The following is a 20133-nucleotide window of genomic DNA, read 5'->3' on the forward strand; positions in this document are numbered from 1 at the left end:
ATGTCCCTGAACACAGACATGCGCACCATAGCAGGGAATACCTTAAATCTATGTTTGAGGAAATTTGCCCGAACATAGATTAGAGGCATCCCCTGCTCTGGTGCGTTTGTCTATGTTCGGGGAAATTTCCCCGAACATAGACAATCGCACCAGAGCAGGGAATCCCTTAACTCCTCACTTACTGACCAATTAGTTCTTCAAGCAGGTCGTAGGAACGGAACCCGGTCGGTAAGTGAGGAGTACCTGTATTCAGAAATTACACAATAGCAGACGAGAAGAAAGTATTTGGAAATATACAAATACTTTATCGTTTTATAAATGATCGAACACATACTTTAATATATCTAGAGATAGTATTGATGTTTTACCTTTTCAAATGCTCTGCAATGGTTTGAAGTTATATCGTGGGATGTGACGGAATTGATCCAAAACAAAAGACAATAAATTTATGTAACCATCTTTAATACCACAGACACGTGGCATATCTAGATTGGATACAATCTGCAAAAACAGGTTCTTTTTTTTTTTTAAATAAATATATACTATTGTGGATTTCTCTTGTATTTTTCATAGGCAAACTCTTCGTCGTGCGCACGATCATTACATAATCCAATAAAATCTATTTCCAGTTGAAAAGGTCCATCTGCCTTGTCACCAAGAGTTAATCCCAGAGCTGAAATCTAAAACAAAGTAAAACTATGAAGCAAGATCTAAAAACAATTAAAATCTTTACAAACGTGGCATTTTAAAAAACAAAGTATAAAACGACAAGCTTTAAATGCTATCTTTAGCACTATACATAACAGAACATGTATTCCACTATTATTTCCCGTGTTTTTCTTTCCTTTTTCTCCTCTATTGTGCAACCTCAAGTATATATTTGTTTGTTTTTTTCCTCCTCTCTCTCTCTCCAGTCAATCCACACGTACACCTAACTTGGTTTACAGAAAATGTATTAGTACTTACAGTTATTTTCTTTTCCTGGTCATAAGCCATGGCAGCACAACAATGAGTAGCTCCTCCCTATCCCTAATGAGACAACAACCTAATAAAAAAAAAAAAAAAAATTTGTTTCCAGCTATATCCCTGAGCGGGATCTTTGTGCTACTATGACCTACGACCAAGAAAAATAAAATTACGGTAAGTAGGGATATGGCTTCTGTTTTACTGGCCATATACATGGCAGCACAACGGAAGGTAATGTCCAAACAATAACAAAGGGAGGGAGAATTAATACACAGACTCTGAAATTACCAAATCACAAAAAAAACCTATGTATTTCACCATTCAATAATGACGAACACTTGTACCAGAATAATCAAATAAATTACCAACTCTTAAATCTAATTGGTCATGTCTGATGAAGATAACAGAGGCCCAAAAAGCTGCTCTTTTTATCAATACTGAAGAAAACCTAGATGAGGCAGCGCATGAGGAAGAAAAGAACCTGGAAAATGAACAATTAGTCTATCAGGAACAAACACTCCTGAGCCCTGGTGAGCCTGACGAAAATGGTTGAAACAATACACTTAGCAATAACTAACTAAGATGCTGGAGGTCTACCCTTCCCCATAAGGGATAACAACGTTTTTGACAAAGTATAATAAAATGATCTGTCAAAGTAGAACTAAAACAGATCAAGACAAAGGTATTACATTCTCAACTTTCATCATTAAGAAAAAATGCAAATTGAAAACCACCTTGAGACAAAACTCAGGAAAACATCTGAAATAACATGATATATGAAAACAGAGATCCTTAGAAGAAAATACTCTAGAAAGAAAATATATGCCTGTCTGAAGTCAAAGTCCCCAGTAGAACCATGATGGTGAGAAGTACAGAGACATAGAATCCAAAGACTCAAAGTGATATGTCTTCAGAACCTGTACCATAGATTTTATCTTGAGTTTGTGTATACTCAAATATCTGTAGGGCCTGTGAAAAATTGAATTAGGTTTAGGTAAAGAAGCATTTCTGTGCAAGAAACAGATGGGAATAAATTCCGACAATTTTTCTGTCCTGGAACTCCCAGAACACCTTGTCCTGAAGGGTCAAAATAATGCTGGAAAAATAACTCTCGCTTGAAAGATAAGGTACCTATGGATTATCCTTCTCTGATAGAAGACTGATCTTTCAATTCTCTCCATGATTATAGTATCTGTTATCCCAAAAGGAAGGGTAGTTAAAATATTTTTGGCTTGAAATGCTCTTGGGGCAGAAAAGCTTTATTCCCTTCTGCTGCTCTTTGATGCATACATCCATGTTTGCCAAACAGCATATCACCTAAAATAGAAGAGGACAGTGACTGATCTTTGAAGATGCATCTGTGGACCAAGATCTAATCCAAGGAGCAGTTCAAGCAGTGGCAGAAAGAGCCATGTTACTAGGTCAAGTATAAATCATATCAACTGAAGCCTATGTGGTAGACACCAACACAGCTCAATCCAGCAACCTCGCGATGATGGGAGGACCTGCTTCTGCTATAACTGGTATCTTGCTAAAACTATACAATGATAGAAAACCAGAGGTTACTGCCACTGCAGGATGAAATCTTGTGCCAGCTGCCACAACAAGATTAAAATCCATACAGCCTCACAGAAAACCTGCAATATCCACAAGTAAAGCATGCTGGCTAACTTTACCACTGCAGTGTCCAATCAAGGTCGAAGTCCAATAAAAAACACCAACAGTGTTTAATAATGAAAACTTGAAATTATCCCTTGTGCGTAGAGCTTTTCCTCTGTATTAGACCATTTGTCTGGAATAAGGTCTTATCATATTATGAACAGGGAAAGCTGCTCTTTTGAAATTGAAGGCTCCTTTCCGAAGATTCCCATATAGTCAAACATTAACATGAATCGGAGATAAAATGATCCCCACAAACAGGATCAAGAGAATCAGTGGTAGACTAAACATTCAAGTCTGAAGAAGAAACCAGTTCCATGAATACATCTTCCAATAGATCTGTATGATGACTTACCTTGAGGACATACCAACAAATCATGGTACCTTGACCTCTGCACACTGCTAGAAGCAACACATCATGCCTCAAGTAGGGAAAGATGGGCAGGCTGCTCTCAAACAGTCTGCGTAGAGACGCTTTCCCTCCAAGGCTCTCTTACAACCAGAGCCATTAGCTCTTCCTTTAGAAGAACCGGACAATTTCTTTCCCAGAGAGCGATCATAATCAAACTCTTTTGTTAAAATGAAGACAGGACTCCTATAGTGTGACCGTCTGTTTAAAGCAGACTAATCTAATTCATATCGGCACTCCTGATGATAAAACGTTTGAGAATAAAACCAGCCTTAACCCCTTAAAGGGAAACTCCAGTGCCAGAAAAACGATCCGTTTTTCTGGCACTGGAGGGTCCCTCTCCCTCCCACCCCCCAATCCCCGGTTACTGAAGGGGTGAAAACCCCTTCAGTCACTTACCTGGGACAGCGGCGATGTCCCTCGCCGCTGTCTCCGCCTCCGCGACGCTCCTCCTAGTGATTACGTCAGCCGGTGGGCGAGACTAATCTCGCTCACCGGCCGAGGAGACCTAATGCGCATGCGCGGAAATGCCGCGCATGCGCATTACGTCTCCCCATAGGAAAGCATTGAAAAATCATTTCAATGCTTTCCTATGGGGTTTTGAGCGACGCTGGAGGTCCTCACACAACGTGAGGACGTCCAGCGACGCTCTAGCACAGGAAACCTGTGCTAGAAACTAGGAAGTGACCTCTAGTGGCTGTCTAGTAGACAGCCACTAGAGGTGGAGTTAACCCTGCAATGTAATTATTGCAGTTTATGAAAAACTGCAATAATTACACTTGCAGGGTTAAGGGTAGTGGGAGTTGGCACCCAGACCACTCCAATGAGCAGAAGTGGTCTGGGTGCCTAGAGTGTCCCTTTAAGGACCAAGCTTCTGGAATAAAAGGGAATCATGACATGTCACACATGTCAGGTGTCCTTAAGGGGTTAAAAGAGTCCAAATGAAAAAAAAAAAATTTAAGTAAAAAAAGGGGAATATGCCTTCGAAACCCTTACCAAAATGATGTAATTATAAAAAAAGCTTAAAAGTAACACCTAGAAGGAAATATTCAATTTTAGTGCTTAAAAAGGGCACTAATATGTAATAGATAACGTCATTGTGCTCGGAGGAGAAAACCCCAACTGCTCATGCACGCATCAGCCAGTCTTCCCAAAGCAATCCAGACGATGCCCACCCGAATGGCACCTTCTTAAATGCAGAACGTTCGCGATTCCGATTGGAAAGTGTCCACCTCACCCAGGTGACCTTGTTCTCGCACTTTTTGGAGTCACAGGGGAGACGTGGACCAACCAGGACTTGGGTAACTTTATAGCCCTATTGTGGTTTCTACCTTTATCCCCGAATAGTGCATTCCTAAGTCTATATGTACACTTGACCTAAGCTAGCTTCTTGAATATTTGAGTACCGCTGGAATACTGACCCAGCTTGTTTATTGTATTTCTGTCTGTTATCCTGACCTTGGCTAGATTTTTTTTTTAATTTTTTTTTTTCGTCTCTGTTTCTTATGTTAAGTCCAGCCACTCTTCGGCCTGGTAATACATCTATTTTGGTCTCTCTTTTTTGGGTTCCCATTTCCTGAGAGTTTGGATATCCTTCTCGTGACAGGTAGATTCTGTCTGAAACAGAATTTGATGATAGAAGTAAACTTTATCATAACACTATAGAACTGGTTCTGGGACAGGAGTTTTTTTTTTATTAATCTTTTTAATGATTTGCTTATTACTATTACATACCTTGTCTAGCAGTAATGGATACTGCTCATCTTGTACTCTCCCTCGACTTGATAGGAAGAATTTGGAGAACGGTATCTGCCAAAAAGATTGAATTAATGTGAATAACAAACAGGAAATGAAAGTACTCTTTCTGAACAACCATAAATAACGCAGCAGGCCTGATGTTCACGGAGCTCGAACACAGCTTCTCTTTGCGCAGATAGCCCCAGAATTTTAATGCCCTACAATACATTAAACCAGCAAGTTTGATCACTGCAACACATTTTACCCTATGGAGATGTGCAAGAAAGCTCTGCAATCAGTTTGTCGAGGTTGCGAGGTCGGAGCTTGATTGCAGGGGGCAGACTGCAATGTGGCTTAGCAGAGCAGGCAGGTGGTTGCTCTCCTGGCTTAGCAGGGACCTGGTATTACATTTGGAAGCATCACACATTTTCAATCTGTGCTGACTACCTGCCACAACCTAACAAGTCTAGCTTTCTACCTTAGAGGTTATTCTTGAACATCTTATACCGAAATCAATGAAGACTAACAAAGAGATGCAGGACTTGCCATGCCGATTAGGAGCTACCAATCATCCTCAACCATATGCAGAAAGAGCAAAATATTGCTCCCTATAAACATTACTATTCATTTTATGACATGCATCTCCCGCATAGGAACCAAGAATAAAACATTTACTTATACTGTACTCTTTTTATTCTACATTGTATTCATTTCACACATTCCAGTAGAATTTAGGACTCCGGTTCTTAAATAGTTTGTAGTATTTGCACAGTTTGTCTTCAGATATTGATAGTTTATAATAATAATAATAGACAGCCAAAGAATCCTATATCTTCACATTTACATGCCCTAGAGCAGGTCTAGGCAAAAGGTAGATCCCCAGATGTTGTAGAATTACAACTCCAATAATGCTTAGCCACAAATTAGAATATCAATGCACCATGGAAGTTGCAGTTCTACAAGACCTAGGGATACCTTTTGCCCACCCCTGCCTGGAGCATGGATGCATTTTCTAGTTACTATGGCAAGTTTACGGATTATTGTTGATATTTTGAATATGAACACAATACAAACAGCCAGGACCTAAGAATGGTTACAAGATTATTAAAATTATGTTTGGTAGCAGCTTTAAATACAGCTGCCCAAATTGACTTTGTTTAGTCAGTAAAAGCCCAGCTGGAGATATAATAATGATATGGAGATAAATTGATGGGCAATATAAAAGGCATTTATAAGGATCACAATATATATTATGATATTGCTTACATTGCATTTTTTTGGATACCACTGGAAATAGCATAGAGACAAAATAATATATGGTCACGTGCAGTAGTTGTGGTTACAAAAAACTGGTTAAGGTGTGTGGCTTGGAGGCCGAGAAACATGGCGGCATAAACCTGAAAAATGGGGAAAAACCCATTGTGCATCCCACGCTGCTAAGCCCGCCGACACAGCTACGGGGGCTCCGGGTTCTTCACCCCGCAATTACCTGCTAGGCCCCGGCGGACCTGGCTTCACATGCCTCCAATGAATCCAGGGCCTCAAGTACCTAGCACCCATCCTCCCAGAGCGCCAAGCAATAGAAGAGCCCCACATGGGGGCAGCTAATGCCACCACAGCGTATATGGAGACTTGATCCCACTGGATCCTATCCACTGCAGCAACAGACTTCACAAATCAATTACAATAGCAACTTCACCTGACGTCACCAGGCTTAGAAGGGGTAAAACAACCTTACCGGGTACTAAATAACTTCCACCCTGCACCCACTCTATGAGACTCCCCAAGCACTGGGGTCTGCAACCATTGATCTAAAGTCAACCTCCCTGTAAGAGCCACGAGAGATAAGCTGACCCAAAATTCTCACCATAACAAAGGGGCCATAAATGCCATATTCATCAGTTATTAGAGGGTACTGCCTACTAGTGTCTATATGCTATAGGACCTGCGAGTCCAACATGCCGATGTATGCCTATTAGAGCATACATTTTTCAGTATGATCGTTGATACACAAGATTAATTGGATCTGCGCGTCTTTACTGAAGTTTTCTTTCCCAAAATGTTTAAAAATATTCAATAAAAATATATTTACAAAAAAACAAAACAAAAAAAAAAAAAAGTGGTTAAAAGAGGTTTGGCGAAGGGGCGTGGCTAACCGCGGAGCAAGATGGCCGCTTGAAACCTTGCTCCGGCATCAGGGCACCTAATCTAATGCAATCCTAACCACACAAATAGCATCCACCACTATTTTCTAACAATGTCTCAGTCCAAGAACAAGAGGAGCTCGGCGAAACCGGACAAGCTAAATTTTTTTAACCAGAAATCATCTCCGGCGTCTCCGGCGGAGCAGGCCTCAATGGAGCCTGGGATCTCCGAAATGGATGATACCGCACAAGCTACTACTCGAGCGAAAACGCAAGACGCATCACAAATCACAAAAGCCGACTTAAATGCGGCCTTGGAACTTCTCTCTAACAAGCTCGTCACCACATGGCAGCACACGGCGGACTCCCTACGTAAGGACCTACAAGAGCTGGGTAAGCGGACGTCGCACATGGAGGATAAATGCGACGAATTCGCTACGGCCCACAATGACCTGGCCACAAATGTGGAACGGATGGCCACAGAAATCAGCAGACTGGAAGACAAGCTAGCGGACATGGAGGATCGTTCACGGCGAAACAATCTCCGTCTGCGCGGAGTACCAGAAAATATCGCGAATGACGAACTACAAGCCTATGTGAGAAACCTGTTGCACGCTCATGCCCCAGAGATACCGGCAGACATGCTGCTAGTGGACAGGGTACACCGCATACCAAAACCCCGGCACCTTCCACAAACCGTGCCTAGAGATATATTACTCCGAGCTCATTATTTCCATATCAAGGAACACATATTAAAGAATAGCAGAATGCGAGCAAAACCCCCAACGGAATACCCCACAGTCAGAATTTATGCAGACTTGTCGGCTGCCACTTTAAAGAAAAGGAGGGAATTCTCCCAAGTAACCAACACGCTGCGGTCGCAGGGCATTCGATACCGTTGGGGATTCCCCACTAAATTAATAGTCACAAAAGATGGCGCCACGACGGTGTTAAACAACCCTGCGGAAGGAGTGACGAAACTGCTGGCCTGGGCCCTGCCGGTGGAGCCGATGCCCACTACCACAAACCAAGCCGGCACGCTGAAACGGGACTGGGAAAAACCTCATGACAAGCTCTAAACCGGACGACTACTGGTCTAAGACCATTCATTCCCTTCTGAGCATGGACACTGAGAAGCAACGTAATAAAAGAACATTATGACATTCACCAGCTTCAAATACGAGTATAAGAGAGACCCATATGCACGGCGACTCGATGTGGAGTTAAGTTTTTTTTTTTTTTTTTTTTTTCCCCTTGTTACCTGGTCTTCCTTATGTGGCTGCGAGACTCCGGATCGGGTCTTCCCGCCATCACTGTGACGAAGCGTGCGCAGAGCAGTGACACATCGCGGGGGGGTCCGGTCTGGACTATTAGCCGAGGAGATATACCCTGAGTTCAGCTACTCGAGATCGCCTCCACAACCTCTGTTTTGGGCAACCGGACACCTGGAACATCACTCTCATTCGGAGAAGAAAGCAAAGCTTACCGGGCAAGTCACCCGCACCATGAACGGGACTTTGAACTTTGCTCTACAAAATGACAATGCTCACTGCTCCTGCCCTACGGGTTCTATATGTCCACAAGGTAAAGGGGACCTGTGACCCAGGCCCCTAGTTGAATGGATTATATTATATGGTAGGAATGTTATGTAGAGAGCTAAATGGAGGGGGGAGGATGTTAGTGATAGGAGTAGTACTTGGACCTCAAATGAGTAAAGTTACTTGCATATATGTTAATGTGAGGATGGGGAAACTGCATGACAAATTGTTTATAACAAGGTACGCCCAAACTGAGCCGAACACGAGTCGCCACCCAGCCGCGGAGGCAAAAGGTTAATTGGGGTTTCTTGACAAGACATATGAATCTCTGAGGACTATATGAGCCCTCTCCACACTGGTGTTAAATGTCAAATGAGACACTATATAACAAGGGTATATATTATGGTGGATACACCCCGATATGGTACAATAGGTGCCCAATAGCCACGTTATGGTAGAGAGTTCTCTCTTTCATCCCCCAGATGTGGTACACCCACATTTTGTCTCTACAAGAGACACTCTGTATATAGTTATAAATTCCCTCCCCAGTTCACACCCCCCTCCCCACATCTCTAGGGATCAGACACACAATCTACCAGGGTCAAATCTGAAACAAACCCAGGACCACTATTTCCTTATGTTCACAGGGCTAATATTAACTGGGCTAAGGCCCTGCCTCACTTGTCTGCCGAGGAAAATATTGCAAAGGCTCCACCACCAGTATGAAGGGGAAAAACAGTTAGATACCATACTATCAATACCGCAATGCTCTGTACCTAACTACAAATGTTGAAAATAATGTCTATTAATGCCCGAGGGATAAACACACCACACAAAAGGAGGCTCCTTCTAGAAGACGCAAAACGCACTAAATCAGATATACTGTGTGTGCAGGAAACACACTTTGTACATAACAGAGTTCCTGCATTTGCGAACAAAGAATACCCTATACAATATCACTCCACTAATTCATCCAAGTCAAGAGGAGTATCGTTACTCATTCATACCTCTATCACATTTGAACTCTTACATCTTAAAAAAGACACGCAAGGCCGTTTTTTAATTGTACATTGTAAAATTAATAATGCTTTATACACGTTGGTGGGGATATACAGCCCTAACTCAGACCACAGAAATTTTCTCCAGAAAGTATTACATAAAATTCCCCAGACATACCCCTCCTCCACAATTCTGTGCGGAGATTTAAATCACATCTTACAACCTAGACTGGATACCACGCAAACAGCTGACTCCTCAAGGTGCAAAACATTGAGCAAACAGGCCGCGACGTTAGTAAAAATTCTTATGGAACACAACCTATATGACGTGTGGAGAACGCAACACCCGAACGACCGGGAGTTCACCTTTTACTCCTCGGTACACAAAACATATTCTAGAATAGATTTTATATTTGTCTCAGGAGATCTATTGCCGACCGCATTAGGCAGCGAAATAGGTAACATAGTTTGGTCGGACCATGCACCGGTAATGGTGTCCCTACCAGACCAATTCCAGTCCCGAGTAACCTCGCCGTGGCGCTTAAATGAAGCTCTCCTACACGATCCTGAATTTGTCACTAAACTTACTGAGGAACTTGAAATGTTCTTCGATATAAACTACACTCCTGAGGCTTCCATAGCCACACCGTGGCTGACGCATAAAGCCTTTATTCGAGGTCTTCTGATCAGCCAAGCATCCTTTTTACATAAACAGGCGAAAACACACTACTTAACACTCATGAGACGCCTCAGGGAAGAAACGTACACACAAATAACAAACCCATCAACGTGCACTCAGCAGAGCATAGACCAAATTAAAAAACAGTTAAATGATATTCAAGTCCACACGTCAGCAACTATATCCCACAGACTAAGACTCCGCACATACACACAGGGGAATAGGGCAGGAAAGGCTCTTGCAACCCTCATGCGGCAGAAAAGACTGAACTCAAAAATACCGTTTCTCATCAACCCAATAGGAAATAGGGTATATAACCCCCAAGACATAAACGATATGTTAGCAGACTACTATGATAAATTATATAACCTCAAAAAAGATGGTCACACATATCAACCGCTCCCCTCGGACATTGACACCTTTTTAGCAAGCGCAAATACACCACAACTCTCACAGATAGACCGGTCCTTCTTAGAGAAACCCATTACTCAGACCGAAATAGCCGGAGTTATTAAGACCCTCCCGAAGGGGAAATCCCCAGGCCCAGATGGCTTTACCAACGCCTATTACAAAACCTTCTCTCATGTCATAACCCCCTTTTTAGAAACACTCTACAACGAAATCATCCAAACAGGCAAAATACCGCAAGAAATGTTGTTAGCTCATATAACCACTCTCCCTAAACCTGGGAAACCACCCCACAAATGCCAAAATTTAAGACCCATCTCGCTCTTAAATACAGATTTAAAAATACTGGCCAAGATCTATGCCAATAGATTAGGTACACTTATACCCAAACTAGTTGGGGATGATCAAGTGGGGTTCGTACGGGGCCGGCTGGGTTCAGACGGGACTAGGAAACTGATTAACATCCTCCACAACATTCAAATATCGGGAGAACCCAGTGTGGCATTGTCACTAGACGCGGAAAAAGCGTTTGACAGGCTACACTGGGGATACTTGACGGCAGCGCTGAGGAAGTTTGCCTTCCCGGAGAATCTAATAACACTGATATCTGCTTTGTACGACAGCCCCACAGCGAAAATAGCCAACGGTGGGTTCACTTCTAAATCCTTCCAGATCTCCAATGGGTCAAGACAGGGTTGCCCACTTTCCCCACTTCTGTACATATTGGCACTAGAACCATTAGCACAACGTATAAGAGACTCACCAGACATAAAGGGGATAACAATAGGGGGGAAGGAGCACAAAATCACACTGTTTGCCGATGATGTGATGCTTACCATATCGAACCCCGGAGAGTCCCTGCCTTCTCTTCAACACATGCTAACAAAGTTCGGACAATGCTCTTACTATAAGCTCAATGTTAGTAAGACGCAAGCCATGGGCATTAACCTCACGACAACCCAACTCACTAATCTACAAAATAGTTACTCCTATGACTGGAGACGGGACCACTTAACGTTCCTAGGACTTCACCTCACGCCAACGACTAAAAAACTGTATAAAGCAAATTATCTTCCGCTACTCAGTAATATCAAACAACAACTACAGGGGTGGAAAGGTAAATATGTTTCCTGGACAGGCAGAATAGCGGCAATAAAAATGATGATATTGCCCAAATTACAATACCTATTCAGGACACTCCAAATTTGCTTACCAAAGGTTTTTTTCACTGAAACCCAACGCTTGCTTAATAGTTATATTTGGGGAGGTAAGCGATCCAGAGTGGCAGCCACCACCATGTATAAGCCCTTTAAAGAAGGGGGGATGGGAGCTCCAGAAATATTAGGTTACTACACAGCAGCCCTCATGAGTACCCTCATAGGAACATTCCACCACATCACGATGCCACCATGGCACCAGATTGAAAGGGTAAACACCGGTGGATTGGCATTGCAAACCCTGGCTTGGATCCCCAAACATCAAAGACCAAAAGCCATTCATGTCTGTCCCACGACCTCAGCTACTCTCACAGTATGGGACAAATATGTACTAAAACACTACCCGGTATCATATATTTCCCCAGCATTGCAAATACAAGCACTCCAGGAACTTATCCCTGGATTTGACAGTGGCCTGTGGCAAAACCACAGAATTAAGTGTCTATCCCAGATCATGCCAGAAGGCCGCCTACTACCCTACGAATCGCTCTCTGAAACATTTAGTCTACCTAAAAGAGCATATTTTACATATTTACAACTGCACTCATGGGTGCGGAAACAGACCATGGAGGGCAAAACGCACAAACAGGGAACTCCCCTGCCACCACTAGAGAAAATTTGCGTAGCTAACCAGCAACCACAAAAGCTATTCTCTATTTTATATAAGCTAACCAGAATTCAAACACTACCTAAAACTTTACCCTTTGTGCGAGCCTGGGAACGTGACTTACACGTGAATATATCAAATGAAACCTGGTTAAAAATTATACAGGCCCATAAACATCTCACACTTAACACATCACATGTAGAGACGAGTAGGAAAGTACTCTATTGTTGGTACATAGTTCCACAAACGCTACACAAATATGATAAAAGAAAGTCCGGGAACTGCTGGAGGTGTTTTAAAGAACCCGGTACGATGCTCCACATATGGTGGACGTGTCCAAAATTACAACCCTTCTGGGAAGGCATCTCAAGCATTATTAGGAAATCCATAAGTTATAATATACAGTTTTCCCCGGAAACATTCCTATTATTAGCACTACCTCAAGACCTACAAAAAACAGACCTATATCTCCTTTACCATATCATTATTACAGCTCTCACATCCATAAGTAAAATGTGGCTAAATGCAAACACCCCAGATCTTGACAAGTGCTTAGATATGGTGGAAATCACCAAATCCTATGAAATTGCCGCACGGCAGATGAAGAAAGGGAAACAGTTCTGGCAGGACGCATGGGAGAAATGGGACGCCTGGAGACAGGCATCCAAAGGTGTAACTCACTAGGAGTCCCGACTGGAATACGTGTCCCTGATGGAAACTTGACCAACAACCCCTGATACTCTGGCCCTTCTTCTTTTACCCCCCTCCCTCCCCCCCCCCAACACCCCACTGTTACTTACTAGTTCATTTTATAATAGATAACAGAACACTATTAGAGTATATCATACAGTTCGCACAAAGTTATAGGAGAACGATTTGACTTTCTGTTGATCACAGACTTAAAACCCGGTAGCTGTTAGCTACTACAGTGTATGCGATATACCCTCTTGTGTAATTAAGTCTTGTAAGGAATGTGTGCATGTATTTTGAACCGATTTTATGCAAATTTGAGAAAACTGTTTCAAATTGTTCAAATATGTTCTGAAAATGTGTAAATTATTGAAAAACCTAATAAAAAATATTACACAAAAAAAAAAAAAAGAGGTTTGGCTATGATTTATTGTTTTTTTTGGGGGGGGGGGGGGGGGAAACTGATGACATTTAAGGATTGTGGATTTATAAAAATGTCACCAGAAAGCCACAGTTATGTCTGCAGTGGCAAAATGTTTAAGAGTGCATGCAAACTTGGGCTATAGGTTATTGTGTTAAGCATAAAGGACTACTAGTATTTAAAAATGGATACTATAGGCATATAATAGCATCAGGCTATTAACCCCTTAAAGACACATGCCATGTGTGACATGTCATGATTCCCTTTTATTCCAGAAGTTTGGTCCTTAAGGGGTTAAGCTACAGTTGTTTTTGTGCCTATAGCATCCCTTATGGGCTTATAGGTGTTGCCAAATAATTGTAAAAGTAGTTGCAGGCACTTCTGTGCCAGAAAGAGATCCGTTCAGAAATCTAAGCATTCGACTCAAGTATGCACAAAAGCTGACGTTACTTTTATCCCCTTTTTTTCTACTAGTACCTTAACATCCTCCCAGTATGGACCTCCTCTTGTGTACAAAAAGTAGCTGTACAGATCATCTTTCTGGTTGGTGAAGTAAGTGTCATGTATGACGTTTACCATCCAGGGACGTCCATCACCGCGAACACGCAAATGCAAGGTGTTAAAGTTTGACCAGTCGTAGCACAACTTCCGATAGAATGCTCCCTGTAACACAACCACATGAAGTTGGTCATTATGCTTCGCTAATACACAGAAATACCTCTAGTGTATAAATGCTAAGTGTTTAAAATGGGAGTGTTTTATATTGCAGTAGAAAATCACCAGGGGCATTGCACACAGACCAATTTATTGCGATATGAGTGCCTACAGTGTACTTTCAAAGTCAAGTATTATATATAGAGAAAAACCCTGTCTGTGTGCGTTTATATTATTGTAGAGCTCTCTGATACATAAATACACAAGCACTTAGCGTTGCTAGAAAAGAGGATATGACATAAGGATACACTTTCTAGTGAAGAATGGTCCCTCCACAAAAGAGAACACAAACAGGTAAGGAGGTATAAGAGCACACTTTAGTAACAAATGTAATGGACACTCACTCTCTCCCTATATCTATCTATCTATATATATAGTTGATAGTTAATACAATGTTAAACAAAAATCTGCACATCAGTCAATCCATAAGACTTCCCACAGAAATCCCAAATCTGCAGTGATGTTACTACCGCAAAGGATTCTGGGTGGGCATATGCAAATTAGTTTAACAATGAATCACATTTTTGCCTCATTCCATTTTAAACATGGATTCCTTGGCGTCTGTTTTTACTGTATACTACACACACACACACACACACACATTATGTCACACTGTGGAGCATTTTGTCAATTCCTGTGCAAAAATTAAATGTAAAAAATCCCCAATTCAATTACAGTTCCAACTCTGTGATTGCAGCCTAACATTTACAATTCCTTAATCAATTCCTAAAATTCCCTCTTTAACAAGTGAAACCTTCTAAGATCTGCAGATCCAAGTATTGGTTAAAGCTATAAAAGACTTTGGAAGGAATTAGAGAATTGTCTGTGTGAGTTAATGTGTGAAATGTTGCATTATTTTATGATAATTACATTTACATGAAATAACATTTCACAGATTTTTATTTGCGAATATGCAGTGAAAATGATTAATATTCTCCCAATCTCCCTAAAAATGTCATATGGAAAAATATATTTACATTTTTTTTTTAAACTACTTGTTTGCCATCCCCACCAGTTTTTTTTTTTTTTTTTTTTTTTTTTTAAAGGTTGTAAACCATACATACCATCAAAGGTTTAGACCTTAAGGCACAATAGCCACTGTATCTTGTTTCCCCATCTCGGGGCACTTCACTATTAAGGGTCCCATAAAAAAATGCAGTTTGGTTGTTCTTTCCAAGCTTTATGTATGTCCTGCTTTTTCCTCCTATCTCCATGTCTGAGGTCACCGACCATTTCTCCAGATCCTCTGGGCTTCTGAATTCCCACACCACGGTGGTTTGTTCTTCGAGCACTTCCTTCAAGGGTTTTCCACCAGGGCCGGTTGCAAGATCTACAATTTCTTTCTTCAGCAACCCAAACTGTTTCTTTAAATTCTGAACCCCCTTTTCAAAATTGAAATCGATTTTTTGCCAGGGAGGCTTGTTATCTGGTGGAAGACCAGGCCTACGGTAATTACTGCTGTGATGCTGTGTAATGTGACAATGAGAAGATGGGAGCAGCTTTAAGCAGATTGCTTTTGTCCAAGGGGATGTGCTATTGAAATTCAGCCTGTGAACCATCTTTAAGCTTGAAGACATTATGGTTGTGCTGCTGAGAGGATTTAAATCCTTCCCGTCAGTAAGAAACAGAAATCGGGTTTTAATGCATTCTCCTGCATGCAAAGCTGAAAGAAAGAGGACATTTTAAAAGATATACTAAGTATACATAAATAATAAAGGGGAAAAAAATAACACAAAACATATACAGGAAATCAAGTGACTGCTTAATAGTACTCTAAACGAGGGCTTGACAAATTTGCTTGGAATCTAGGAGCCAGCTAAAAAAAAAAAGCATAGGAGCAAGTTATTTTTTTTTTTTAAACTAACAATGCATTAATTTCAATTACAAAAATACAATTGTTAAAAAGATGCTATAGTCAACAGAACCACTACAACTTAATGTAATGGTTAGGTTGTTTATAGCCTGTCCCTGCAGGCTTTTCAATCTAAAACACTACATTTTCCGAGAAAAGGAAGTGTTTACATTGCTGTCTAGTAACACCTATAGGGACAGTCACTCAGACGGCCAATAGATGATTCCTAGATCAGCATCTCCACGCTCTGCATGAAGGCATTGAATGTTCCCAATAGACATGCATTGATTAAAGGAAAACTCCAGTGCCAGGATAACAATCCGTTTTCCTGGCACTGCAGGTTCCCTCTCCCTCCCACCAACCAATCCCCAGTTGCTGAAGGGGTGAAAACCCCTTCAGTCACTTACCTGAGGCAGCGACGATGTCCATCGTCGCTGCCTCCTCCTACGCGCCACTCCTCCAACTGACTCCGTCGGCCGGTGGGCGAGACTGATCCCGCCCACCGGCCAAGGAGACCTAATGCGCATGCGCAGCGATGCCGCGCATGCGCATTAGGTCTCCCCATAGGAAAGCATTGAAAAAAGATTTTCAATGCTTTCGTATGGGGAATTGAGCGACGCTGGAGGTCCTCACACAGCGTGAGGACGTCCAGCGACGCTCTAGCACAGATAATCTGTGCTATGAGTCAGGAAGTTCCCTCTAGTGGCTGTCTAGTAGACAGCCACTAGAGGTGGAGTTAACCCTGCAAGGTAATTATTGCAGTTTATAAAAAAAAAACTGCAAAATTACACTTGCAGGGTTAAGAGTAGTGGGAGTTGGCACCCAGACCACTCCAATGGGCAGAAGTGGTCTGGGTGCCTGGAGTGTCCCTTTAAATGCATATCTATGATGCTGATTGGCGCAGCCATGCTTGCTCAGTAGCCTCCCAATGCTGTCCTAGGGGAAAGCATAGGCTCAGCTGAAATTATCAAGATTGATATGTCCACAATAGAGGTGGGGCCAGTCACGGTGAGACCAGCATGGTGTGGGGGGAAGAGGTGAGTAAAAACACTTCCCATTCGATCGGAGGGCAGCCAGTCACATAAACAGACACACTCACTGACACACACTCACAGACAGACACACACTCTGATACTGACACACTCACAACACACAAATTATTGTGGGTTTTTTTTGTCCACCCTGCCTTCCTACCTTTGGAAGAGTTGGAGTGGAACCATTCTCTGGGGTCCAGTGTGGGGCTGGGCTGTAATCTTAGGGGTCTTCTCCCTCGTACGCTGTTTAGTGATGCTGGGGCCGGAGTTATGTCATATTCCGGCTCATAGCATCATTAAAAACAGAGAAAAGCAGGAACATTACAGCTCCCTTGCCGCCTCCATTCTCCCTCAGTTGGCTGAGTGCTGAACGGGCTGACAAACACCAGCTCCCTGGAAAAAATGCCAGGGCCACCTGGGATTTTTAGATCCCTGCGCTAAGCAGCATAACCAACTGGAGCCCACTGTAGTACAAAGCCAATGAAGAATGTGAAACTGCTCTAGCAATACTGATAAAACTGGTAAACCCGTAGGTACCAATGTAAGTGTCCAACCATTAAAGCAACACTCCAATTACCATAACCACTACAGCAGACATTTTAGAATGGTCTGACTTATTACCTAGCGTTCACCAGGAGCTTCTCACCGCCTCTGGTACACTTAATAGAAAGCTGCAAGCTACTGCTTAGGAGATTCATTTAGATCACCTGAGCTAAGGCCTGCAGTGCAGGGCTTGCTAACTGGCTGGGATGGTTAACTGATCCCTCTCAGTCAATAAGTTAAGCCCTGCACCACTGGGTTTAGCTCAGAAAGAGAACTTTTGGCTGTCTGTCACATTTAGTGGAGTAATTCTAAAACTGTTCAACTACTTACATAGGGGTGTGGGTGTCAGGGTAATGCTGTAGAACGCGTTGCAGTGGTGCTCTTTAAATCATTCACAACACTGACCTGGAAGAGCTTTATAATTTAATAAACACAATGAACCTAACCTCTGCGAATCAGACTTTTTCATAAGTTAGGGACCCATGCCAGGAGACTCTAGTCAACCTAATCAATACACTAGTCCAGGCATAGGCAACCTTCGGCACTCCAGATGTTTTGGACTACACCTCCCATGATGCTTTGCCAGCATTATGGATGTAAGAGCATTATGGGGGATGTAGTCCACAACATCTGGAGTGCCAAAGGTTGCCTATCCCGGCTAGTCTGTAGTGGTTGTGATGCTTAGACTGGCCCCTCTAAAAAGGGATCATCTCTTTTAAACCTGGGAGGATGCCATCCCCCCAATCCCATTTAGCTTACTAGTTTAAACGTGGTGTGACAGATCTTATAAACTGCAATTTTAACCATGTTTTGGAGTATGTTTGATGAACCCTGGTATCCCGAGAATCTGCAGAAGACATACGTTGCACCTTTTTCCTATTTCCATCAGCAGTTTAAATACTTAGCCTGAGTCTGACAGTGCCTATCTTTAAATTTGGTTCATACATTTGGAATGATTAATATTCTTTGACATCCATGTATGTAAACTGCTGCAAAAAAGGAGGCGGTTTGGAGGTAAAGAGAACCTGTCACTAACATGAGCTTTTACAACACAAATGTATGAAAACTCCCTTTAACTTTATGTTTATGAATCGTTTAGTTGAACAATTTTAACACTTGGCAGGGTTTATAGAAGATACACAATAGTTGGATTGAGAACATCAGGAGAGCAAGGACTGGCTACAAAATACTCAAAGAAAAGAAAAAAACACTTCCTGGTTTCCAGGGAAATGATTTGTTGCAACCATCCTGAATAACTGCATTTATTTACTTTTAATTTACTGCAGTCCCAATGTATTAACTCCCTGGCATTAAACAAGACTACAGTTACAGTTCCTCTTGTATATTAACAAGACATTAACTCAACAGGGAGGTCAACAAGAAATATAGATTTATAATCATTCTAACAAATGCATGTTAAGGTTTTTAAAACAATTTCCATTAACACCTGACTTGCCATGCACACAGAGACATACATACAGTAAAGTTCGCAATTTACATGCTTTCCAATGGCATTGAACTACTTGTCCTTCCGGTGCACCGTCTTAATCATTCCTCCTACCATTTCCGGCGCAGCAACTTTTAGTGTCCTCTGTCTCAATACCCTCCTCTCCAGTTCCACCTCTTTCAGTTCCGCTCAATGTGCCTCTATCAGTCATTGTGTGTACTGCATTGTAACGGGTCTGCCTACTGTCTATTATTAATTAGTGCTTAAAATATGCATTGAAACACTGTATTTTTAAGCATATGTTATATCCCTTAAAAAAATACTTGTTTTTTTTTGTTTTAAAGAGTAAAAGGGTATTTTTTTTTTAATTTTGTTATCCAGTTACAAATATCTGCAAAGCACAATACACATAGTACACATTTTATAGATAGTTCATAATTATCGTAGGAGGAAAAAGAGGGAAAATAAATCAGTTGGTATCACCACCAACAGTAAGTAGCAATGTCTTTAAAAAAAATAATAATAATAATTATGTATCTAGCACAGAGCTCCACAGAGCTAAATGTTATAGTTTATGTGGAGCTCTGTGTTTTATTGCTGCTACAGTGCCACCTCATTTCTCTTCCCATTATGCATCTCTCTCCTCATCACTAGCACCCGTCCCCCTCTTCCCATCACTAGCAGCCATCCCCCTCTTCCCCATCACTAGCAGCCATCCTCCCTCTCCCCATCACTAGCAGCCATCCTCCCTCTCCACCCATCACTAGCAGCCATCCCCCATCTTCCCATTACTAGCAGCCATCCCCTCTCTGTTACTAACAGACATCCTTCTCTCAAGCCTATCACTAGCAGCCATATCCTTCTCCCCCCCATCAGTAGCAGCCATCCCCCCTCTTCCCAATCACTAGCAGTAACCCTCTCTTCCCCATCAGTAGCAGCCATCCCCTCTCTCCCTCTCATTACTAGCAGCCATCCCTCTCTATCCCCCTATCACAAGCAGTCGCCAGCAGCCCCCCTCTCTCCGCATCACTAGCAGCCATCCCTCTCTCTCTCCCTCACATCACTAGCAG

The 20133-nt window shown here is 42.2% G+C and overlaps 1 protein-coding gene across 2 annotated transcripts; it reads right to left on the reverse strand.

Annotated features, from left to right (window-relative positions):
* Positions 1–282: 282 nt before the first annotated feature.
* Positions 283–19189, reverse strand: NDUFAF1 (NADH:ubiquinone oxidoreductase complex assembly factor 1). Of its 2 annotated transcripts, none has more exons than XM_063440303.1 (5): positions 19115–19189; positions 15252–15850; positions 13951–14136; positions 4769–4843; positions 283–680 (listed from the first exon to the last, which is right to left on the reverse strand). In XM_063440303.1, the coding sequence occupies exons 2-5, from the start codon at positions 15762–15764 to the stop codon at positions 543–545; spliced, it is 912 nt and encodes a 303-aa protein (XP_063296373.1). In that variant the 5' UTR covers positions 15765–15850; positions 19115–19189; the 3' UTR covers positions 283–542. The 2 variants fall into 2 exon arrangements, with proteins under 2 accessions (XP_063296373.1, XP_063296372.1); XM_063440302.1 differs by having other exon boundaries at positions 19096–19178.
* Between the last annotated feature and the right edge of the window lie 944 nt (positions 19190–20133).

This window comes from Pelobates fuscus, chromosome 13 (assembly GCF_036172605.1).
Source record: "Pelobates fuscus isolate aPelFus1 chromosome 13, aPelFus1.pri, whole genome shotgun sequence".
Classification (NCBI taxonomy): domain Eukaryota; kingdom Metazoa; phylum Chordata; class Amphibia; order Anura; family Pelobatidae; genus Pelobates; species Pelobates fuscus.